This window comes from Hemicordylus capensis, chromosome 8 (assembly GCF_027244095.1).
Source record: "Hemicordylus capensis ecotype Gifberg chromosome 8, rHemCap1.1.pri, whole genome shotgun sequence".
In the NCBI taxonomy this organism is placed as follows: domain Eukaryota; kingdom Metazoa; phylum Chordata; class Lepidosauria; order Squamata; family Cordylidae; genus Hemicordylus; species Hemicordylus capensis.
Window position 1 is genome coordinate 7,622,823 of NC_069664.1, and position 24,500 is coordinate 7,647,322.

General features: G+C 46.4%; 1 protein-coding gene across 2 annotated transcripts in view; it reads right to left on the bottom strand.

Moving 5' to 3' along the window:
* The window catches only part of SLC39A14 (solute carrier family 39 member 14), a 50,045-nt gene that overhangs the window by 19,631 nt on the left and 5,914 nt on the right, over nucleotides 1-24,500 (bottom strand). For both annotated transcript variants that reach the window (XM_053269921.1, XM_053269922.1), the window contains 2 exons: nucleotides 5,194-5,319; nucleotides 1,579-1,867 (listed from right to left, as the gene is read on the bottom strand). In XM_053269921.1, coding sequence (XP_053125896.1) covers nucleotides 1,579-1,857 — 279 coding nt within the window. In that variant the 5' untranslated portion in view covers nucleotides 1,858-1,867; nucleotides 5,194-5,319. The remainder of the gene's footprint in view (nucleotides 1-1,578; nucleotides 1,868-5,193; nucleotides 5,320-24,500) is intronic.

Consider the following 24,500-nt stretch of genomic DNA (forward strand, 5'->3'; position numbering starts at 1 on the left):
TACGTACAACAGGCTTGAATTCCACAGGGGTCCCCAGGGCTCTTTTACAAGCCTGCCGCAATTCAAGGCGTTGGGTCCTACCTTTAAGGCCCTAAAGAGGCTGGGACCCAGGTATCTCATTGACTACCTGCATGGACCTACCCACACAATTGGGTCATGTATGGAGGCCGTGTTTTGTGCTTCCCACCCAATCAGATATATGATGGGGGTTGTGCAAGACATGGCAGCACTGAGACTATTGCCAAGAGGCTTGCCTTGCTACTTCTCTGTTAAAGTGCAGAAGGTTCCAAGTTACCTCCCTGGCAGCATCTCCAAGATAGGGCCAAGAGAGACTCCTGCATGCAACCTTGGAGACACCGCTGCCAGTCTGGGGAGACAATGGTTTGACTCTGTAGAAGGCAGCATCCTGTGTTCCTCCTTCCAAAGGGCCATGGAATGCATTCAATTTCCAAATGGCCAATGGCCATTTGGAAACTCCATGCATTCCTATGGCCCATTGGAAGGAACAGTGCTTTTCAGCGGGCATTCCCTGGAATTAATTTTAGTACATTCCCTAGATCATCTGCTTTGCATGCAGAGGATCCCAGGTTCCCTCCCTGGCAGCATCTCCAAGATAGAGCTGAGAGAAATTCCTGCCTGCCACCTTGGAGAAAGGAGCACTGGTCACTCACCATGAAGGCTTTTTAATGCTGCTGGTGTTGAGGACACCTCATGTGGGTTATCCTTCCCAGCATGCTCCAGAGGGCAGGACATATTCAAATTAATTGAAGCCTTTAAGAGGCCCGGGAAGATAACCCCTCCCGGTTTTGTTTGTCCTGCAGTGCTCCAGAATGGACGACTTCGTCTTGCTTCCTCTTTTCCACCGGGAACGCTGGATCATGGTGCACTGGTCGCCATGGTGACCCGAGGTTGCGTCCTGGGTCCTACACCCACCCCATCGCTCCCAACAAGAATGCAAAGTCTGCGGCAGGGCGGTTTGAGAAGCGTGCACCATCACACAATGGTGATGGGGCCTGCTGGCCTGAAAAGAGTCCGTCGTCTTCTTGCCCTTCGGCAGCAAAGTCTGCCAAATGCCGACTCTCTGAGGCAACATCGGCAGGGACAGGAAAGAAGGCAGAAAGAGGGCGGAGATAGCAGAGAAGGGTCTTTTTTTTGTAGAGATAGAAAGACAGGTAAGGCTGGTAAGGGTAGGCAGGCAAGAGAAGGAATAAAGGTAGAAGGAAGCTGGAAACCGATTGGACAGGATGAGATGTCCTCACATGAGATGTCCTCACCCAGCAGCTGAGAAACTGCTGCCAGTCTGTGTAGACAATACTGAGCTAGATGGACCAATGGTCTGACACGGTATAAGAGAGCTGCCTATGTTCCTAAAGTTACCTTGACACTGAAGAGTTATTTCAGAGGACTTAGGGGGACCCAATGAATTGAGTTTTACTGCTGGTACTTTGTTCTGAAATCTCTACATTCTTGTTTTAATTTGTTTTAGCAGTCTATTTGTTGTCATACTTATTTTTTCCATTTTCATAAGCTGCTTGGTATACCCCATTTGGATCAAAAAGAGGGTCATAAATACTTTACCCATGAGAGATTCTTGTGCTGCTCCTGCTGCTGATGCTCTGTGCGACTAATGTTGTCCCGTCCAACTCCCACACTGAGCTTGTTCAACAGAAACTTAAGCTGCTTCAAAGTGAGCTTGTCCTGCTCTCCATATCGGAGAAAGAGGTCCTGCAGGAAGGAGGCCGCTGTGATGGGAGGCTGGGATGAGGCTTCGGTGCCTGCCCACATGCAGCAGGCAAAACCCAGCAGACCAAGTAGCAACACCAAGAGATGCCTCCGAGGACCCACATTCCAAAACATGGCAACGAAGCTGAAAAGACAGACAACATCCTTGAAACTGTATTGGCTGCGATACATGAAGAAGCAGTAAGTGATCTAGTCCAACCACACATTTATTAAATGGCACCTGTTGGCTAACAGATGAAAAGATTAGAGATAGGAACATAGGAAGCTGCCATATGCAAGTTGATCATTGCCACCCATCCATCTTGCTCAGTATTGTCCACACAGACTAGGAGCAGGCAGGACCCCTATCTGGGAGATGCCAGGTTGGGACCTTGGAGCCTTCTGCATGCAAGCCTGAAGATGCTCTTCTCAGAGCGGCCCCATCCCCTCAGGGGAATCTCTTACAGTGCTCACATGTAGTCTCCCATTCAAATGCAAACCAGGGTGGACCCTGCTTAGCCAATGGGGACAATTCATCCTTGCTACCAACAAGACCAGCTCTCCTCCCTGGCAAGAGGTTATCTTGCTTGAAACTTTTCTACCCTATGTCCTTGTGCTGCGTTCCCATTGTACATGCTTCCTGAAGCCAGGACCATACTGGCCTCCTTAAAATGCGTAAGGAACTTCAGGTTAAGAATAAATCAAGTTCTGGCCTCTCCTATACTGGAAGAGGAAGACATCCATCCTGACACTAGCAGACACCCCTAAACTTCATTTTCACCACCACCACATTGCTTTTCAATGAAAGTTCTCAAAGGAGCTTACACAGAAATAAAAACAGAACATATAATAATAAAATGGTGCTCTGATCCCAAAGCACTATAAACAGAAACAGAGAGGAGCAACAGAAATAACAGCCACTAGAGCAGGGTTTCTCAACGTGTGGGTCCCCAGATGTTATTGGACTTCAACTCCCATAATCCCCAGCCCCAGTGGCCTTTGGTTGGGAATTATGGGAGTTAAAGTCCAATTACATCTGGGGACCCACATGTTGAGGAACCCTGCACTAGAGGAATGCTGTGCTGGAGTTAAGAAGCCCTGCTAAAGATAAGAGCATCACCAGTTGGAACGTGCCTCAAACATGGTTAGCAGTGGATAACATTTAGCTATTCAGAGTTTCCTGAACACCTTTGCTTGTTTAGCAGAGACCTTTGAACGGCTAGAATGGAAAGCGGAAAGTGAACAGAATAAGTCACTGTTGACTCTGAAACGGTCTGGCTGGATCACAGAGTGTTTTCTGCTGCTGAAATTTTGAGAAAGTTGGCCATTCAAAGGGAATGCAGGATGGCAGTTCAGTATCTCTCCAGCTAGGGCGGAGAGCTTGTCTTATGTGAGCAAGCATGAATGGCCTCCTTTGGTAAGCAGCATTTGCCCAAGTTTGCCTTTGAATGGGAGACATACGTGAGCACTGTAAGATGTTCCCTTTAGGGAATGGGGCGCTCTGGGAAGAACATCTGCAGGCTTGCATGCAGAAAGTTGAAAGTTCCCTCCCTGGCGACATCTCCAAGATCAGATTGGGCTGAGAGAGATTCCTGCCTGCAACCTTGGAGAAGCCACTGCCAATCTGTGTAGACAATAGATGGACCAATGGTCTGACTCAGTAGAAGGCAGCTTCCTATGTCATTCTAGAAACCATAGTGAGGGGCTGGGAAAACAATAGGTGCAATTCCTATTAAGCAAAACAAGAATTTCCTACCCTATAAGCTTGTTTTTCAAAGCATGTGGGTATACAAAAACCTCTCATGTGCATGAGAGCCTGCAGGACAATATTCCTCAGCTCCACCACCAGAATATGAAGAGGGCTGCTAAGAACTGGTGCAACCCCAGGCACTACATTTTTGTTAGGCCTATTCTTAGCTGCTAAGGAATTACACACCATTTAGCACATGCTTCAGTTTCCATCGTTCAAAGAGGCACTAATTACACTTCTCAATTTCACTGCAAGGCAGGCAGAGCAGGATTCTCGTCTCTGTTGTACATGGAAGCAGAGAGGCTGCTCTATGACAATGAAGAAGATGGGGACTGCACATCTCCTAGAAGGGATCCCCAACAGGGAAGTACGCGAAGGACTCCCAGATAGTACTCAGAGCCCAAAGCCTCCTCATGCTGCAGCCATACTATTTGCCCCCCATCTGAGGATTGCCAGCTTGCATCCTCAGCAATGTGTCCAAAGCAGAAAGGGAGGAAGGAGACCGAAGACCCTCCTCTTCTGCTCCTGATTGGCTGGCTGCATGCTTGCGCTCAGCATACCTCTCCCCTTAGCCTGACAGGCTTCAGAAAACTAGCACTGAGTAGGAAAGGAAAGGTTGTGAAGTCGAGACAGTGTCAACTCCTGGCGACCACAGATCCCCGTGGTTGTCTTTGGTAGAATACAGAAGGGGTTGACCATTGCCCTAAGACAATGCCTTTCAGCACCTTCCTAGATCGCTGCTGCCCGATATAGGTGTTTCCCATAGTCTGGGAAACATACCAGTGAGAATTTGACCTGACAGCCTCTTGCTCCCTAGGCAAGTTGCTTCCCCACTACGCCAGCACTGAGCACTCCCATTGAAATAGGACAATTTCAATAACTGTCCCATTAATTTCAATAAGATTCTTTATGAGCAACAGCCCTGCTGCATCAGGCCCACGGCCCATCTAGTCCGGCATCTTGTTTCACACAGTGGTGCACCAGATGCCGCTGAGAAGCCCACAGGCACGAGGGGAGGGCATGCCCTCTTTCCTGCTGTTGCTCCCCTACAACTGGTATTGAGAGGCATCTTGACTGAGGCTGGAGATGGCCTTTAGCCACCAGACTAGTAGCCATTGATAGACCTGTCCTCCCTGAATTTGTTTAAGCCCCTCTTAAAACCATCCAGGCTAGTGGCTGCCACCACATCCTGCAGCAGAGAATTCCATAGATTAATCAAATCTGTTATGTGTTTTTATTGTGTGTTTCAATCCTCTGTTGTGTGAGCCACCAAGAGAACAATTTGTTATGGAGTGGCTAACAAATAATGATGATGACAACGTGCTGTGTGAAAAGTGCTTCCTTTTGTTGGTCCTAAGTTTCCTGGCCTTCAGTTTGATAGGATGGCCCCAGCTTTTCATGTGATGAGAGCCTGTCCCCCAAACTGTAACACTTAAATGTGTGTGTGCAAGGTTTGTGACAGAAGGGGGACACACTTGTTAAAAAGGGCTGGGAACCCCACCAGAGGTTGCTACTTCAGGAGCACCACGAAGAGAAAGTGAATGTCCATTTCACTCCTCCAGCACGAAATGCTAACCTCTTCCCAACTGGGAGCGGACAGGATAAGGTGGATAGCTTTGGCAAGCTGTGGTCGAGCACACTACAAGCTTGTCGGGATCAACCAATATTCAAATGCCCGAGACTGCCCTGCATGTATAGACCAGAGGAAGGTGGCACCTCACCTTCCTGTCCAAATCAGCCACCGGGCCTTCAAGCCTCAGAACACTTGTACAGTCAACACAGGAATCGTCTCTCAGAATTACGGGCTCCTCCACACCTTCACAGCTGGGAAAGCTCTAAAAAGGGACCTGGAGCAAAGAGAAGAGATTTGTTAATCGTCACACATTTCTCCACCTGGAAAAATGTTGACACAGAAAGAACAAACATGAAGCCAGAGTAAGGAGTGTAAGCAGCTGAAGGTTTTCTGCTGGGCAGAACTTCCAGGCAGGGGTGCAAAGGGCTTGCTGGGCATATTGCCAAGGGAACAGACCAGCTGCCTTTCCTACCAGACAGATTTCAGAGTCACAAGCATCAGGATGCCCAAACTATCAGTCATCCAGTGATGAAAATGCAGCACAGAACTCTTGGAGAGAGACACTGATGACTAGAGGCTGTTATGCAACGACATCTATTTATTGCTACAGCCATGAGAGATATAAACTTGTTTCTCTCTCTCTCTCTCTCTCTCTCTCTCACACACACACACACACACACACACACACACACACACACACACACACACACACTCACTCCTTGGTAGTTTAGATCTTCAGAATCTAGAATCAGGTTCTATGGTAAGTTGTCACCATTCTCAGTTCCTAAAGGAAGAATAACCACGGATTACAAGGACACAGATTCCTAAATTCTTCGACCCAGTTAACACACCAGCCCTGGCCTTGAAGCTTAGACAAAGTTTCTGAGAAGCTTAGAGCCAACACCATGTTGTGTTACAAATGCAGGACTCTGCTTGGCAGCGGGTGTCACAAAAGGAGGAGTGGGCCAGTGGCTTGGCATATGTGAATTGCGGTTAGGGTTACATTTTCATCCTATTAGATATATTCTTGTCTTGCTAGAAACGTTCATTAGAAAGGAAATTATGTCATTACGGCTTCTTCTTGGGCTTTCTTGTATCATGGGTTATGAAAAGGCCAGATTGATTATTTAACAGGCGAGTGGATGATGTGGAACGGCAAGTAGAACTGAGCCACATACCCAAGTCTGTGGTGCTGGGCACTCATGCTTTTAACATCATGCCTGCCAGGCACCTCGGTCAGATTGCTGTCCCCAAGTATTATAAAGCTGTCCCTCTTTAGATGCACCGTGTACAGCTGTGCTTGAAGGAAGATTTAAGAAGGTTCTGTGTGCAGAGCGCCTATGTCTGTGTAAGGCAGGAAGTCTTGAAACAGCAGCTCACTTTTTGTTATACCACAATTTTTATAATGATCTCTGTAGTTATCATTTGCTGCCATTTAAAAAAAGATTACCCAGGGTGTTCTGATAAATTAAAACTTATTTAATAAATTTGTATGCCGCCCACTACCAAAGACTCTAGGCGGTTTACAGCATAAAACAAACCAAAAATTTTAAACAGTTAAGACATATAAAAACCAGAGTATTGATAAACACACCAACTAACTAAAAAGCTTGCCTGAAAGGATGTGTCTTTAGTGGTTTCCTAGAAGCCAAAAGGGATGGAGCCGCTCTAATCTCGGCAACTACAGAGACGGCTCGCCTTTGGGTCATCATCACCAGACAAGCTGGCGGCACCCTCAGACGAACCTCCCCTGAAGATCTTAATAGGTTGTGGGGCTCATAACGAAGAAGGTGTTCTCTTAAATACCACAGGCCCAGTGTTCCCTCTAAGGCGTGCGCACATGCCTGTGCTCACAAGTTTTTTCGTGTCCACTCAGTTAATTTTAGATCCCGCTCAGGTTGAATCAGGAAGGCCCCATTCTGAATGCAGATGTGCACACACTGCCTTGATGCTCCCACCCAGAACAAAACTCATTCCGCACACAGATGAAAAGAAAGTTGGAGAGAACATTGCATAGGCCCAAGCCGTTAAGGGCTTTATAAGTAATAACCAGCACTTTGTATTTCCCCTGGAAACCTATTGATAGCCAGTGTAGAGCTTTTAGAATTGAAGTAATATGGTCTCTACAGGACATCCCAGAGACCAATCTGGCACCAGCATTCTGCACCAATGGCAGTTTCTGGACTATGTACAAAGGCAATCCCATGTAGAGTGCATTGCAGTAGTCAAGCCTGGAGGTTACCAGCATGTGCACCACTGTCTTAAGGTCCCTAACTTCCAGGACAGGGCACAGTTAGCAAACCAGTAGAAACCGATAAAAAGCACTCCTGGCCACTGCCTCCACCTGAGGTATCAGGGAGAGGGTTGGGTTCTTAAGTGAGTTATCCTTTTAGGAACATAGGAAGCTGCCATATACTGATTCAGACCATTGGTCTATCTAGCTCAGCATTGTCTACATAGACTGGCAGAGGCTTCTCCAAGGTTGCAGGCAGGAATCTGTCTCTCTCAGCCCTCTCTTGGAGATGCTGCCAGGGAGGGAACTTGGAACCTTTCGCTCTTCCTAGAGCCGCTCCATCCCCTGAAGTGTTCACACCAACTCCATCTTACAGTGCTCACACTTCTAGTCTCCCATTCAAATGCAACCAGGGAGGACCCTGCTTAGCTAAGGGGACAAGTCATGCTTGCTGCCACAAGACCAGCTCTCCTCTCCTATTATTGGATACCTATTATTGGATACCCTATTTGTTGGATACGCGTATCTTATCTTTAAGTGTAGCAAAGTTTTGTTTTGCAGCAGGGAAGGTTCAACAGAAGATAAGTTGACTGGAGTGTTTACAATTATATTTTAATTGTGCTGCTGCTATATTTAAACTGCTTGATTATTATTAGTATTTAGTCTCTCCTCCTTTCTCTGGTCTGTGATCAAAATAAAGATTCATCCATTCATTCACTCACTGGCCCTGGCCTTGAACCTAAACACTACAGCCTTTCACTAATTCAAGTGCTTAAATGTACCTAGATTTAAATGTTTAAGTGTACCTAGATTGGCAAAGTTCTCTCGCCTACAATTCTTATTAGCAGTTTCCAAAATGGACCACAGAACACCGAGCTTGGCCTGCAACTTGCAGCTTTTACCCCGATGCAGAATCATAACCTTCCAGAGATGCAAAGAGAAACGATATGCCGAGGCAGCACTCTTGCTCTCCAGCTGGGGCTTTGGAAAGAGCAACGGGCCAAAAGCGACAACCAACACCAATCTAATTACCCTAAAAGCCATGCAAGAAATTCCTGGCTCCGATATCCTTCTTTGTTTCCTTTACCTTCAGCCTTAAAAAGCCTCCCCAGGTCAGGCTCTGCAAGTAGGGATGTGCATGACCCGCGGTTCAAACCATGGTTCGTGCACATCCCTTTCTGCAAGTCCAAAACAGACACATTCATGACCTGCGTTTCCTACTGTTTACAGGCAAGGCTTAAGAGAAGTACAGAACACATTTCAACACCAAGGACAGGAACAGAGCTGAGTTTCTAGGCTAATATGTGCTGCCTTTCAAACTCATGGATGATTAAAAAAAAACTATTGGCAATGCATTGTTTGGGGTGGGGGAGAGAGAAGAAGTAGTGTTATTTAGTCAATAAAATATGGCAAACTCAGCCGAGGGGCAAACAAATGAGGTATCCAATACATTACTAACCCCTGCTAACTTGGCAAAGAGGCACCTTTTAATGTGGTGATTCTCTTTATTTAGCAGGGGGAGAGTAAATGGCCCTCTCCACCCCCAGCACAGGACCTCCAGTGACTGTTGCTGGTGTCTATCTTATGTTTCTTTTTAGATTGTGAGCCCTTAGGGGACAGGGTTCCATCTTATTTTGTTATTTCTCCGTGTAAACCACCCTGAGCCATTTTTGGAATAGAAATCAAATGAATGAATGAATGAATTTCCCCCAGTGGGATTAACAACAGCTTTTGGAGGGTGTGGAGTTTAGATCAAGGAAAGCACATAATGGGAATGATTAATCCCTAGCACCACTGCTTCAAACTCGGGGCACACTTTCCTTTTAAAGGGAAAGTGTGCCTTCGAGTCAATGTCGACTCCTGGCGAACACAGAGCCCTGTGGTTTTTCTTTGGTAGGATACAGGAAGGGTTTACGATTGCCATTTCCCATGCAGTATGAGATGATGCCTTTCAGCACTTTCCTATATCACTGCTGCCCGATAGAGGTGTTTCCAATAGTCTGGGAAACATAGTCTGGGAAACATACCAGAGGGGATTCGAACCGGCAACCTCTGGCTTGCTAGTCAAGTCATTTCCCTGCTGCGACTTGTAGGTAAAAATGACAACTATGGGAAATCCAATCCTGGATTTCCTTCATCCCGTCTATTTGGCCCTTTGGATACACACATGCAGAAGGAGGTTGCACCAAGAGGGCAACTGAATGACCACTGCAGGAATGGAACGTTTCAGATAAGGAGCCAAGACTACATGGAGCCCCCTAGACCTGAATGAAATGGACAACTCAGCTGACAGAGGCTGCTAGCCAGCCTGCCCACAAATACCCATCTTAGTAATTAAGAGCTCACTGATGTTTCTTTTGTAAACTTTCACCTTGTTCTTACTTCAACCCACCAGGCAAGTGGCTATTTACAAATGCAACCGAAGTTGTCTGGATTTGAAAAATGTGTTGCCAATTAAAACAGTTTAATGAAATTATCCAATCAATTAAACCCTACTTTTAAAAAATATCATAGTAACCAATTCAAGAGGAATACAGTACACAGGTTTGCAGCAAGACAGTCTGGTGGCACCTTGAAATCTAACCAACTTATTGTGGCATAAGCCTTCACGGGTCAGAGTCCACATCAACAGGCACAAAACAACCCAGTTGTGTCAGGGCAACCTACCTTAATCGGGGGCACGGCATAAATACGAAGATATACTAAGACTACAGGTCTAAATAGCCTCCCCAAGAGGGGAAGGGTTTTCTGTATTGTGCAAGAGAATAATGCATATTGTGCTTTGGAAACCTTTATCATGCATGGAGTCAGGGCTGGCTGTAGGCTGCCTTTGGCAAGATGCCCTCGGTAAGCCCCCTCCAATCTGAGTGCCCACCCCCAGGGTCATAGTGAGACGTACCTTGTGGTGGCAGAAAGGAGGAGAGGACAGAGCTACTCTCTCAGCTGAGAGGTTCACTCTCTCACGGATTCCCTTTAAAAGTGTAGCTCATCTGCAAATAGGATGGGAGAGATGAGGCCACTCATCTCAGCGGTCATCCTTACTTGAAGGCAATCAGCAGTGAGGTGGTCTCAAGGCCTTGAAATGGGTCCCCAGGAGGTGCCAGCCCTGCTAACTCCCAACTTTCCTATGCTCCTTTCAAATTCATTCAGATGTTTTTGAAAGAAGTTTTGATATGGGAGTTACAGCACATCTGCAGCACACACTCCTGTGAAAACGGGCCGACGTGTGCCTTGCAGGATCGACTTCATTGTTATGGGGACCCCAGAGTCCACCAACTGGAGCCAGGTGCAAAATACTGGCTTGGGGGACACAGCCAGCCCACCGGCAGCACCCCATGAGCCAACCAACTGGGTCAACCTACATATACACCTGAGTTATTATAGCTCAAGAGCCTCAAGTGGAAACAGCACCTCTTCATGGGTGCTTCTGTTAAACAACTAGGAGGGAGAAACTCTTGCTTAATTAAGCAAGATTAATAATTAATTAAGGGCACCTGCCCGTAGATCCTAACCCCAACTTCTGCTCACCCTGGACTACTTTATTCATTTATCATATTTATATACCGCCTCATATGTGTATCCCTAGGCGGTATACATAATTTAAAAAACAAGTAAATAAAACAGCTTTACAGAATAAACACAATCCAACAGTTTAGTTAATTTTGACAAAAAGCTTGAGAATACAGGTATGTCTCGGTAGTCTTTTAAAAAGCAGCCAGAGATAGAGACGCTCTTATTTTGACAGGGAGCACATTCCAGAGCCCTGGGGCAGCCACAGAGAAGGCCGGTCCCAAGTTGCCACCAAACAAGCCAGTGGCAACTATAACCAGACCTCCCCTAGAGCTTTCCTCAGAGGACCCAGCATTTTGAAGACAGGCTTTAGCCACTGAATCCAGTGGTGGAGCTGTGGGCAGGAAGGAGATACCGTCAATTTCACCAGGCCCTGGGGGAAGATCCCCAAGCTAGATTTGCCAGCCATGTGTGGATTAAAGCAATCACTTGCACTGAGTTTGGGCTAGGAAACAATTTGCCATGGAACTTGTTTTGGAGGAAGCAGTATCTAGGTTGAGGCAAGGCATTTTAACAAGGGCAATCCTTCTGTTATAAGGAGGACTGATTCAGTGCTAAGATGCTGAAGATTGGACTCCATTGTCGAGCTCACAGAAGGCATGTGTGTGTCCATTGGCAATTCATACTCTTAGAAAAACACACTGCACTGCCTACAGCAAAGAAAGAAATTGTGCCTCCACACCCATTCACTAGGCTCATGGCCACATTAAACACGAATTTCTGCTGATGTGTTGCAGACTTTAGTCCCCTCTGGCATCTGACCCAGAACAGTTTTGGACCATATCCAGACAGATAGTGCTCATAGCAACCAGAGTGGCAAGGCCCATTCTGAGCAATCTGCCTACCCAGGAACCTTATTCCCTTTCCCACTAGCATCCCGAACAAGATGGAGAAGCAAGCAATTCCACTGCCATATAGGAAGCTGCCTTAAACCAAGTCAGACCCTTGGTCCATCTAGCTCAGTAACATAGACTGGCAGCAGCTTCTCCAAGGTTGCAGGCAGGAGTCTCTCTCAGCCCTATGTTGGAGATGCTGCCAGGGAGGGAACTTGGAACCCAGATGCTCTTCCCAGAGCGGCCCCATCCCCTACAGGTTATATCTTACAGTGCTCACATGTAGTCTCCCATCCAAATGCAAACCAGGGCAGACCCTGCTTAGCAAAGAGGACAAGTCATGCTTGCTGCCACAAGACCAGCTCTCCCAGACGGGAGCTCCCCATGTCCTTATGCAACATTTGCCGTTTTCTTATTTTGAAAGGATCAACATTCTCACAGTCTTAAGAGCTTAGTTCAGCTTTGAGACCTCCGATTCACAGAAGTGGCAGGAATTTGAGAAATGAAGTCAGCCAGCTTGTGGGGATGGGGGAACAGTTAACTTTCCCCACTAAGGCTTTAAGTGGGAAAAGTGGGCCAATTTAAATGCTTAGTTTCCTAAAATGCCTCAGGGTCACTTAAACACACACACACACACACACACACACACACCACACAAAGTGGCTGGACCATTGCCTAGTGGAGCATTTGGGAATGCACCGAGAATTCCACAGGCAATAAAATAACCAGTAACAACAGTGCATGGCACATCATGGATGTCCCATTTTGGTCTGCTCCTTCAAAAAGAAAAGCAAGATCCAGACAAGGCTGCTGCCCCCGAGTGCTGGGTTCAAGCACATCCAAGCCAAGGCTGGTCCAGCTGCACTCCAGTCACCTTCACACCTTGCACGGCATTCGTGGCTGGAAGCACCAGCTGAGTCAATGGGAGACCCACATCTCCAAACGCGCAGCAGATACACCAGGGAGAGGCACTGCAGCCATCTCGGACTTCCAAGGGTCTATCCAGCGAGTGCCCTCAGAAGTTTGGCTATGTGCATCCAGCCAGCCAGGGTATCTGCTTAACCAGGACTGCAATCTTGGGAGAATTCGCTAATATTCAGAATGGAACACGCAGCAGTAACTGTTCCTGCTCTTAACTCCCTTGCAGTGCAAGCAGCAGCAAGCAGAGACTTAGTTATCCCTCCTTCCCTAGACAGAAACATAGAACTAGAGGGATGATGCTCTTTCTTGTCTAAGGAAGCCAGCGCTGACCCACTCTCGTGCAGGGCAGCACAACTTTGGCCCTTCTGTAGTTGTTGGACTACAATTCCCATCATACCTAACTATTGGCCATTGTGGCTGGGAATGATGGGAATTGTGGTCCCAAAACAGGTGGAGGGCCAAAGCTGTGCAGCCCTGCATTAGGGTATCCCCTCAGCAGCAGCTTGTCCTAATGAGCCCGCGCGTGGGGGGGGGGAGCACAGTTGCCCCTGCTTCCTGCCTGCAGCTTGCGTTGCTCCTCTCTCCCCTGCCCTAGCCAAGAGTCATGCTGCCTGCAGGTGCTGGCTATCTGTCAGGTAAAGCTGCACGGTTAACTTCACAGCTCTACCCGACAAATGCCAGCCTGCAGGCAGCATGGCTCTTGGGCAGGAGAGAGGAGCAACCTAAGTTGCCGCTTGTCAGGATGATTCAACCTCTGAAAGCAAACAAGGGATGCAACAGCAGATGCAACTAGTGCTAGAAAAGGACAACCAAGAGGAAGTCATGCTTAGTTCAATCCAGGAACCACCTGGCAGGAGTGGAAAAATCTCTGGAAGGAGAGCTGGTCTTGTGGTAGCAAGCATGAATTGCCCCCTTTGCTAAGCAGGGTCCATCCTGGTTTGCAATGGGAAATTACATGCGAGTGCTGTAAGATATTCCCCTTAGGGGATGGGTAAAAGCTAAAGTGTGCCATCAAGTTGATTTCGACTCCTGGCGCCCACAGAGCCCTGTGGTTGTCTTTGGTAGAACACAGGAAGGGTTTACTACTGCCATCTCCCAGGCAGTATGAGATGATGCCTTTCAGCACCTTCCTATATTGCTGCTGCCCGATATAGTACCAGCAGCGATTCAAACTGGCAACCTTCTGCTTGCTAGTCAAGCATTTCCCCGCTGCACCACTTAAGGTGACTGGCCACTCTGGAAAAAGCACCTGCCTACTTGCATGCAGAAGGTTCCAAGTTCCGCCCCTGGCAGCATCTCCAAGATAAGGCTGAGAGAGATTCCTGCCTGCAACCTTGGAGAAGCTGCTGCCAGTCTATGTAGACAATACTGGACCGGTGGTCTGACTCTGTAGAAAGCAGCTTCCATGTAATCACACTACACAGTTAAGTGGACTGTTTTAAAAATGCTCAGGGCAAGGAGAGAGAAGAGTACAAAGCCATTCAAGAACACAGATGCCTGGAATTCATGGAAACTATGACGAAGTTACTGAAACTGCACTGCTCACAGTTTCCCTCCGCCGGCTCAAAGTGCCAAGATGCAGGATGCAAATACTCAAACGCAGTGTAGGTGCCCAAAAGCCGCAGTTTGGAAACATAAAAGGCAGGAGACTGAACAAACAATGTAGGCTGCAGAGACTTTAAAAGAACAGGAGTGAGAAATCAGAAGGCAGACTCCAAAAGGAGTGCACCAGGATGCCCCGATTTAGGTCCCTAGGCCAAAACATGCTCTCAAATGTTACACAGCAAATTAGCATATATCAGCAGCATGCCTGGGCAAAGGGCACAGCCCTGAGAAGAGTCAGCCACATTTTCAGCCTGACTGATTCCTCTGCAGAAGCTTATGACAAGAACAAATTCTTCCCATCATTATGGGTGGGCCGATTCTCACACTTGGGCATCAGAGATAGCATACATGAGTTTAGTCCATGAGCCGGCTGGAGTGGTCCGTGCCACCTAGAGGGACGAACGTTCAGTGTGATTTCAACAAAGTCTACACCCTTAAAGATGGAAACCGCCCAGAGACATAAGTTTTGGGTGGTATAGGAAAGGAAAGATTGTGCCGTTGAGTCAGTGTTGACTCCTGGCGACCACAGAGCCCTGTGGTTTTCTTGGGTGGAATACAGGAGGGGCTTACCATTGTCTCCTCCCATGCAGTATGAGATGATGCCTTTCAGCATCTTCCTAGATCACTGCTGCCCGATACAGGAGTTTCCCATATTCTGCGAAACACACCAGCGGGGATTTGAACCAACAGCCTCCTGCTCTCTAGGCAGGTTGCTTCCCCGCTGTGCCATTATATACAAATATGTTAAATATGTTTTTAAGAACTACTATAAAATGTTGATGTTCTCAGAGGCATGGAAATGAAAGTTGGCAAGAATACCCTCCAAAGATTACTCCATGGAGTGAATGTAACCATTTGTTCATTGTTACCCCAACCCTTTCCCCTGCGCAAAAATGACTGCCATTTTTGCGATGTTGAGCTGGTACCTCCTGGTGATGAGATAGTCTGCGTTTTTCCTTGTGTTTGTGGAGGGCAGCAGTTTCTGAGGAGGGCGCTAGACATTTGAGAGGTTTGGATGGTGGTGGCGGTGCCTCCTTCCTCTTCGTTTTGCACTTGGTGGATATGCTGGAGGTGTTCGAGCCCGAGGACGGTGGGGCTGTGGATAGGGCAGCTACCGCAGTTGAAGATGCAGACTCTGGTAGCGCAGGAGCCATGGGTTATGAAGGCCTCGAAGAGGCGGGCGCACTGGTAGAGCTGCCAGTGGCCAAGACAAGGGGCTGTGAGCCTGAGGGAGGTGCAGCCAGGATGGAGGAGGCCTGCATGGTTTTGGTAGAAGCTGTCTTGGAAGATAGAAGGGCTCACTCCCAGAGCTAAGATGGTAGACGGGAGGTTCTTTCGGGCCTGTTTGGTTAATTTGGCACAGTGGGCACAAGCTTTGACCTTGTGGGCCTCGCCGAGGCAAAAAAGGCAGAGGCTGTGGTGGTCGGTAGATGGGAGGTTGGCCGTACAACAGGCGCAGCATTTAAAGGTGGTCTTGCTGGCCATAAGCAGCCAAGGGGGGGGGTACTGACCCCTACATGAGGCGGCTGGGAAGGAAGGTGGGGGGACATGAAATAAATGAAAGCGCTAACTGTAAGGAGTGGAAAAGAGCGAAATAATAATGAGAGAGAGAAGAGCAAAACTAGGGATTGGAGATAGGGAGGAAGGAATGACAAAGGTTTTTTCTTTTCTTTTTTAGCTCAGAGCAACTCGCGAGTGATGTCTCTCTATCTGTGGAGGAAAAAAGACTGAAGGACTTGTCCCCATAGCTAAGCAGGGTCTGCCCTGGTTGCATTTGGATGAGAGACGACATGTGTAAAGCTCTGCAAGATATCCCCCTCAGGGGATGAAGTCGCTCTGGGAAGAGAAGAAGGTTCCAAGTTCCCTCCCTGGCAGCATCTCCAAGACAGAGCTGAGAGAGACTCCTGCCTGCAGCCTTGGAGAAGCCGCTGCCAGTCTGGGTAGACAATACTGAGCTAGATGGACCAATGGTCTGACTCAGTATATGGCAGCTTCCTCTGTTGCTAAGGAGAGAGGCCATGACGTCACTGGAAAGGGGAGGGGCTACCACCTATTAGGCAGGAAATTAGCTCGGAATAACTCCAACCAAGTCTCTGTGGAGGCACAAAGCCCATTCATGTAAGGCATAGAGAGCACGTCGAAGAACAAAAGTTAATCAAATCATCATCATCATCATCATCATCATCATCACCACAAGCAGAAAAACTCAATTAAATCAAATTATATTAAACTCTTAATGAGCTCCTAACAAACTGTTTTCTACCAAGCAAAACCTAGCCACATTATAAGATATTGTATCATTCTGGTCAGCTAAAAGGTAAAAAGAAGATAAAAGAATATCTTAAGAGAATAAGATAAAAGAAATCAGTATGTCCTGGATAGCAAATTATGTGAGATGTTATATATTTATACTGGAAAACACAATCAAATTGGCAATAAAGAAGTTCATGCGCCATCGTTTCAATAGCACCTGACTTACAATGACAGAGATGCTCATTATAAGGGATTTTTTGGTAGCTCCCTTCCAAAACAGCAGTTTTTAGGAAATTGCAGCGTGCCACCTTCAGGGCTGTATTTATTTATTTTACATTTATATCCCACTTTTCCTCTGAGGAGCTCAGAGCGGTGTACATGTTTATTTTTATCCTCACAACAACCCTGTGAGGTAGGTTAGGCTGAGAGATACATGACTCGCCCAGAGTCACCCAGTGAGTTTCATGGTTGAATGGGGACTCAAACTCGGGTCTCTATGATACTCTGGCACTGTAATCAAGATAAGATATTTGGCAAGGTTAAAACTAAAAACCTGATTGCCCAGGAAGACACCTGCAGGGATAAAACCCCTCTCAGTTTGTCACTCCATATAATGTATTCGCTGTCTAAGATTTATCCTAGCCCTTTCATACTCCAGAAGTATCAGCTCAGAGGAAGAAAAACCATAATGATGCACCATCTCCAATAGCGCTCTTCTCCATCTCAAAGAATAAGTATCTATTAACACAGGTGGAGTTGAGCCTGCAGGATAGAAAGCCAGTTTTAATCCAAATTCAAAGATACGAATCCATACCGGGGCTTCCACCTTCAGAAGTCCTGCTTCTAAACAGAGAACTGCACTAAGCACACACCAAGGTACCTGGAAAATGTTTCTCAAGAACTTGGACTGCATGGATCCCACCCTTGAAAGATTAGGAGACATACCACGTTGAGCTCCATATAAGAGCTGAGCTCGAACCTTAGCCGAAGAAAGTCTGATTACCGTGGGGACAAACTGAGTGCCACTGGAATGATAAAAAGGTTGAAGCAGCCAATGCAGACTGGCGTGCATTCTGCAAAACATGCTCTCTATGAGCACATCTCCTACCTGCAGCTTGAAAAATTACACCAAGGTATTTAAAACATTTAACTTGTTCTAAGCTATGCCCGTTTCATATCCATTTCTGTATCTTTGGCTTCTTCGTAAACACCATTCTCTTTGTTTTGCCAATTTTGGTGGGTGGATGACGATCTAAATTATCCAGATGAGTTATTATGAAAATTAAACAGCAACGGGGCCAAAATTACAGCCCTGCCTAACTCCCCAAAATTTGTGGGCCTGGTTCATGGACTAGTTAGGACAGTATTTCATCATTCATCCATGTCTTTTGCCAGAAAAACTCCCCACACAATCTTGAAAGATCCAGGGGCCAACCTGGAATCGCTTTTAATCACTGTATGCAGCCAAAAGGCAATCCATACACTGCTACCCACCAGGCTGTCGACAGGGAGCCAATTCACCCTCCTCCTGCTGGACTGGAAATTCTCCTTCCTCTCTGGGATGGAGTTACGCCCAAGAGTGGAGCGCTAGTTAACATTTGGGGAGGAGTGGCGACTTTTGAACGATGTGGATCATCTGCTCACCTGGAGGAAGAGGTAGGTAATCTGGGAGAGTGTCCGAGAACCTTTGCTTTAAGAGGCAAGAGCAAGAGGCAGCGTCCCACAGGATGGTTGGATCAGGATCTTCCACTGACACTGCACCCAAGTGATGAAAAGCACTCAAGGTAACCACAAGTTAGAATTTAAAATGTATGGTTCTATTAAAGAGCAAGCGTTTTCAAAAGACTATTGGGAAGCTCTGCTGGTATTTCTGCCTTCTGATTTGACACCGCTTGCTCAAGCCATTTCAAGATGAATGCATAGAAACACCTCTGGTATGAATTCATCTTGAAACGGCTTGAGCAAACGGTGTCAAACGAAAAGGCAAAAATACTGCCAGAGCTTCCCGATAGTCTCTTGACTCTTTTTAATAATATCACACATTTTCAATTCTAGCTTGTGTTTAGAGCACCAACAAGTATGGTGCTATATGGCCCCTCTGGTTCTCCACTTAGCACACCTCGTAATTGAAATCACCACAGGCCATCCTGCTGGAATAATCACTATGGTGGACTAAGCCTCTAGTGGGTGGGAAGGATGAACTAAGTGACCTTCAAATCCCTCCCAGTCCTGCAATTATATCATTAGGATACTTACTGGTTCTGGGGATTGAGTGAAGGATACAGAATCTCCTGCTCCGAAATCTCCAGTTCAAAACCAAGCTATCTTCTCTTCAGATCAGATAACATGTGCAAGCATGATTAACTTCAGGGCAGGTCAGCAGCATATCATTCTTGACAGCATCAACCAAGATCCCAAAGACTTAGGGAATGAGAGCTGGTCTTGTGGTAGCAAACATGAGTTGCCCCCTTTGCTAAGCAGGGTGGGTAACGACATGCAAGTGCTGTAAGAAATTCCCATTAGGGGTCCATAACAGAGTGGAGGAGCAACTGCTTTGCATGCAGAAGGTACCAGGTTCAATCCCTGGCAGCATCTCCTGGTAGAGCTGGGAAAAAGACTCCTGCCTGGAACCTTGGAGAGCCGTAGACAATACTAAGCTAGGTGGTCCAATGTTCTGACTCAATATAAGGCATTTTCCTATATACCTATCCTTTGGAGGAGCTGCAACTGAGAAAGGAACAATATGGAGAAGACCATTGATGGCTCCTGGGCAAGATGCATCTGCTTTGCAGATCTTGAGCAGTCTCTTATTTTGTAATTTAGGTTGTCTCAGGGCAGGAACGAATCTTTTTTTGCTTATGTTATTCCGTGATATGCATGCACAATAGTGGTGCTACATGCACTAATAATACTAAATAGTGATTGTGATAATTATATTATTAAGAATAATTAGTACTAGCTGGGTCGGGTGCAGAGCATCTGTGCCTCTAGTTCGATGCCACTTCCCCCCCACCCCGCCCCCTGTCAACAGTAGCCACAGAGCCTACCTCTATGACGTGTTTTATCACAGTAATTCCAGGAACTTTTATAGCAGGGCTGCCACATCAGAAAGTAGCAAACAACTTAACCTACCTCAAAGGGTTATCATTATGGCAAAAAAAGTTGTGTGAGGAGGGAGGTGTCCGTTTATAAGCCACTTTTTAAATTTTTTAATATGTTTATAAAACATTGATATTTGCCCAAAGCAACACCTTTAAAAACAAATACATGCAAGGGAGATAGTACAAGCAAAAGCCATTTTACACAATCGGCCTGGAAGAAGGACTTCAGCCTTGTGTTGGAGTGCCCAATTCAAATTCCCATTCAGCCACGAAACTCACTGGGTGACTCTGGGCCAGTCACTTCTCTCTCAGTCCAACCGACTTCACAGGGTTGTTGTGAGGATAAACATAACCATGTACACCACTCCGGGCTCCTTGGAGGAAGAGCGAGATCAGAGTGCAAAGATAAAATCAATTTCTGCTCAGGCTTTTTCCTCCTATATACCCTACTTTCCCACCCCACTATTGAGTGTTTAAAGTCACAGCGGCTGACAATCACTAGAACACCACTATAAAGTCACATACAATATTATCCACATAGAAAGACAAAACCAGCCCCACTTCTCGGCCATTACAGGTGCCAGTAACTCAAACCATTACGTCTGTGGGCCAGTTCAGAGACAGCTTCCGGAGGTGTCTTTGCATCTTTAAGGACGACTACAGGACAAGCTTCCACACCACCTGGACATGTCATATCCCTGCCTCAAGCTTCAAGGTTTTCCCCCTGGCATGCTGCATGAAAGGCACTGTGCATGTACAGGTGCTATTGCACACAGTGCATTTATCAGGCATTACCAAAACACAACCCTGAGCTTTCAGTTCCAGAAGAAAGAGTGAGCGACCGAGTGCCGTCTTCATATATACAAAAGCTTTGTACCAGAACAGATGCAGAGTGCTGACCTTATCCTAGCCTTGGGTAAGAATTCAGTAGCACTGTGTACACTTCCAAGGTGCCACAGGACAATAAAACAATTATTCTAGATATTAAAAGAGACGCCCAACCCTGAACTCCTTTACCCAAGCTCAGCAATCACTGTTCAGTCACATCATCTCCTTATCTGGAGGGCCATCAGCTGCGGGGAAGCAGCTTGCCTAGAGCGCAAGAGGCTGTTAGTTCCAATCCCCAGCCGTGTGCTTCCCAGACTGTGCCTAGTAAATACATTTGCAGTCACCTCTATTGGGCAGCAGCAATATAGGGAGGTGCTGAAAGGCATCATTCCATACTGTGCAGGATACGGCAATGGTAAACTACTCTTGTATTCTACCACGAAAAATGGAATGTGATCACTAGGAGTCGACACCAGCTCAATGGCACAATCTTTCCTTTCTTTATCTGGAGGGCTAAAAATCTCATACCACTACGTCCTGCTTGCTGCAGACACACCAGAAATGTGGGGATAATATTTAGCATTTATACAGTGCTTTTTTGTTTAGCATTCAAAGTGCTTTGCAGACTTTATGAGAACCAGCGTGGTGTAGTGGTCAGAGTGCTGGACTAGGACCAGGGAGAAGAGTTGCCAGAACCTAAGGGGTATACTCGTGGGTCAAATGGGCCGTAAGCCAGAATTTGGCTTTTTAAAAGCCAAATCTGGCCACCTAGCCAGGGAGACCCAAGTTCACGTCCCCATTCAGCCATGAAACTAGCTGGGTGACTCGGGGCCAGTCACTTCTCTCTCAGCCTAGCCTACTTCACAGGGTTGTTGTGAAAGAGAAACTCAAGTATGTAGTACACCGCTCTGGGCTCCTTGGAGGAAGAGCAGGATATAAATGTAAAAATAATAATTATTATTTTGTTGTTGTATTATAACAAGCGCTATAAGGTAGATCAGTCCCATATATGTGCCCATATTAGACATGGAGGAGGGCAGAAGCTGAGAGAGAAAGAGAGACCAGGAGAGGGATCTTGGGGTTGTGGTGGACAGCTCGTTGAAAGTGTCAATTCACTCTGCGGAAAGCAGCTATACAATTTTGGCAACGAGATTTTGCTTTCCTCTTAAACACAAACCAATCCTACATTTTGTTCAGAAACAACTCCATTTCCACCCCCTTCTCTCCCTTTCCTTTCCCCCCACGCTCTCTACAGGATCCCCACAGGGACAAAGCTCTAATGAACAAAATATAAAAGCTTGCTAAATAGAACACAACACCCACTAAGTAGCCTTAGGCGAAGACTCTCTCATAAGAACAGCCCTGCTGGATCAGGCCCAGGGTCCATCTTGTCCAGCATCCCGTTTCACACAGTGGCCCACCAGATGCCTCAGATGTGTTTCTATGAACAACAGTCCAGGATTGAGCCTGCAAAGTGAAAGTGAAAATTCCCACATTTCCCTTTCATTGCATTACTGGGCCTACATTCCTGAAGTGCTGCATTCTATTATTGCTGCTGTCAATTGTTTCTCTAGCTTCCTGACCTGCACAACCCCTGAAGATACTTTTTCCTTATCAATCCTGGACTGTTGTTCACTGCAGCATGGTCCATATCCCAACACACCACCCTTTTTCTTGTCTACCCCAGGAGAACCTGCTCTTCCCTGGAAATAATGGAGGCCCTATTTCTACAATTGCCTCCTCACTATACAGACCCCTGACTTTACTCCAGCACAGCAGAAGGCTATATTGCTTCACTGCTTAGGCCTTGAAGGCCAAATAATACATACTCATTTGTCCTTTCCCGCCACCTTGGAAGAGGATACCAACCCTTCTGAAGATGCTCTTCAAGCCTTAGATGATCATTCCAACCCTACTTTGAATGTGATTGCTGAACGTTACAAGTTCTATTCTAGATCCCAACTATCGATCAATAGTTGGGATACTGATTGAATCTATTGATCAATATGTCACAGCAGTTGTGTGCCTTAAGTGTAACCTGTGAGTTTGCCAGCTTTGCTGATGAAATTATTGAAGTGAGAAAAAGTGGCATTTCTGAATAAAGTTTAGCTAAACAAACGTAAGTTTGCTTTGTGTTTAAGAGGGAAGGAGCTATAAAACAGTGGCTAGTGGGTGGAGGTAACTTTCAAGGCAGAGACTAGACTGATCCGTATCTCAGTCTCAGCTATTATGCTGTACTAGAGATGTAGAAGTACAAAACAGAACATACTGATTATTCTGCAGCAGGGCTGATGTCTGTAGGCAAGACTCGTCCAACAAAGACCCCTCTTCCCCAGGTTGTCTGAATGGCAAAACAGACTTGTGGAGGAATAAATATGAACTAGAGCCCCTGCATTCCAAAGAGCTTCATCTCCATTCAATAATTAAATTGGCACTTAAAAATCCATTCAGATGTCAAGTTTTCTTACTGCAAACCTTTGGACATGCCAACAGATACACCATGTGGACAGAAACAAAGCAAACTGCCTTATACCGAGTCAGACCATTGGTTCATCTAGCTCTGTGTTGTCTACACTGGCTGGCAACAGCTCCCCAGGCAGGGATCTCCAGCACTACCTGGAGATACCAGGGATGGAACATGGGACCTTCTGCGTGCAAAGCAGATGCTCTACTACCGAGTGATGACCCTAAGGAAGTGCTGACTCTGGCTAGACCCAACAAAGAGAGAAAACAGGAGAGCTATTCCTTTTTGTACCAATGTTGAAATAAGCCATCTCTTGCTAAAAGTACATGTCACTTTTAGTGTATTATGTCTAGCAGGTACACATCAAGAGAAGTTACACTCCAGAATTCCCCATGATCAGTGGAGGAAACAAAATTCACCTAGGATCTTCAGCATATTCAGTTGTACAAGCATTCTTCTAAAGTCTTTTTAAAAGAAGAAGAAGAAGAGTACTTCATGTAAGCACTCCCAACACAAACATGAGCTCCTCCAAAGAGCATGAAGCAGACATGCTACATTTCACATTTTTCCGGTACTGTGCCACTTGCATTAAAGCAACAGATCTGAACAATAACTAGAAGGCAGCCTCTTCAGATTCCTTTTAAACATTGAAAGAAAAATCCGGCCATGCACTGAAGATACAGTTTTTCAAGATGTGTTTAAGAAGTTAAAAGTAAGCTGTTGCAAGCATCGTCCACTCACACATTCTGCTTTGCCAAGGAAGTGCCACCACCAGCTCAGTATCACCCCCATCAAGTCACAAGGCTCCCCATGCTTTGTTCTGAGCCACTGAGATAACCTCCACTGCATTCCATCATCGCATTTAAATGAGATGCTAGAGAGCTTCAATAGAGGGAGTGGAGACTTCAGTTTAGACAGTATCATAACAACTGAGTCAAATAACCCATTTTTACAGTTTCACTGCTGCACTACCCTTGAGGCTGCTTTAGAATACAGAGATCTTTAATAACACATTTTGTGAATACACACACACACACACACACACACACACACCCCATCTCCACCACTGTGCAGACCAATCAGCTCAATCCTTCTGGGCTTTTACTGGGGTGTGACAAAATCCCACAAATCTGGTGAGGTGAGGTGATGGGAGAGAAGGGGAAACCTCAGCATGCTTCTGCAAAATTTAACCCTCATCTTAATCTCTTTCAATGATGAACATCTCAGTAGATTAATGACTACTACAACAAATATTTATATACCGCTCTTCAACCAGAAATCTCAAAGCGGTTCACATAGAAAAATACATAAATAAGATGGTCCCCTGTCCCCAAAGGGCTCACAATCTAAAAAGAAACATAAAAGAGATACCAGCAACAGCCACTGGAAGGATGTGGTGCTGGGGTTGGATAGGGCCAGTTGCTCCCCACCTGCTAAATGTAGAGAACCACCACTTTAAAAGGTGTCTCTTTGTTCAGTTAGCAGGGGTCAGATTAAAGAAAGAGAACACAAAACCCTGACCCATATGCCCACTAAATATCAGAATTAGCAACTAGTATTGCTATCTGCAAACTCCTCCGCTTCCTGAGCAGATGAGTAGAGATCTATCCACTGCTACAACGGAGAGCTATAGGCCACCTCCAGCCT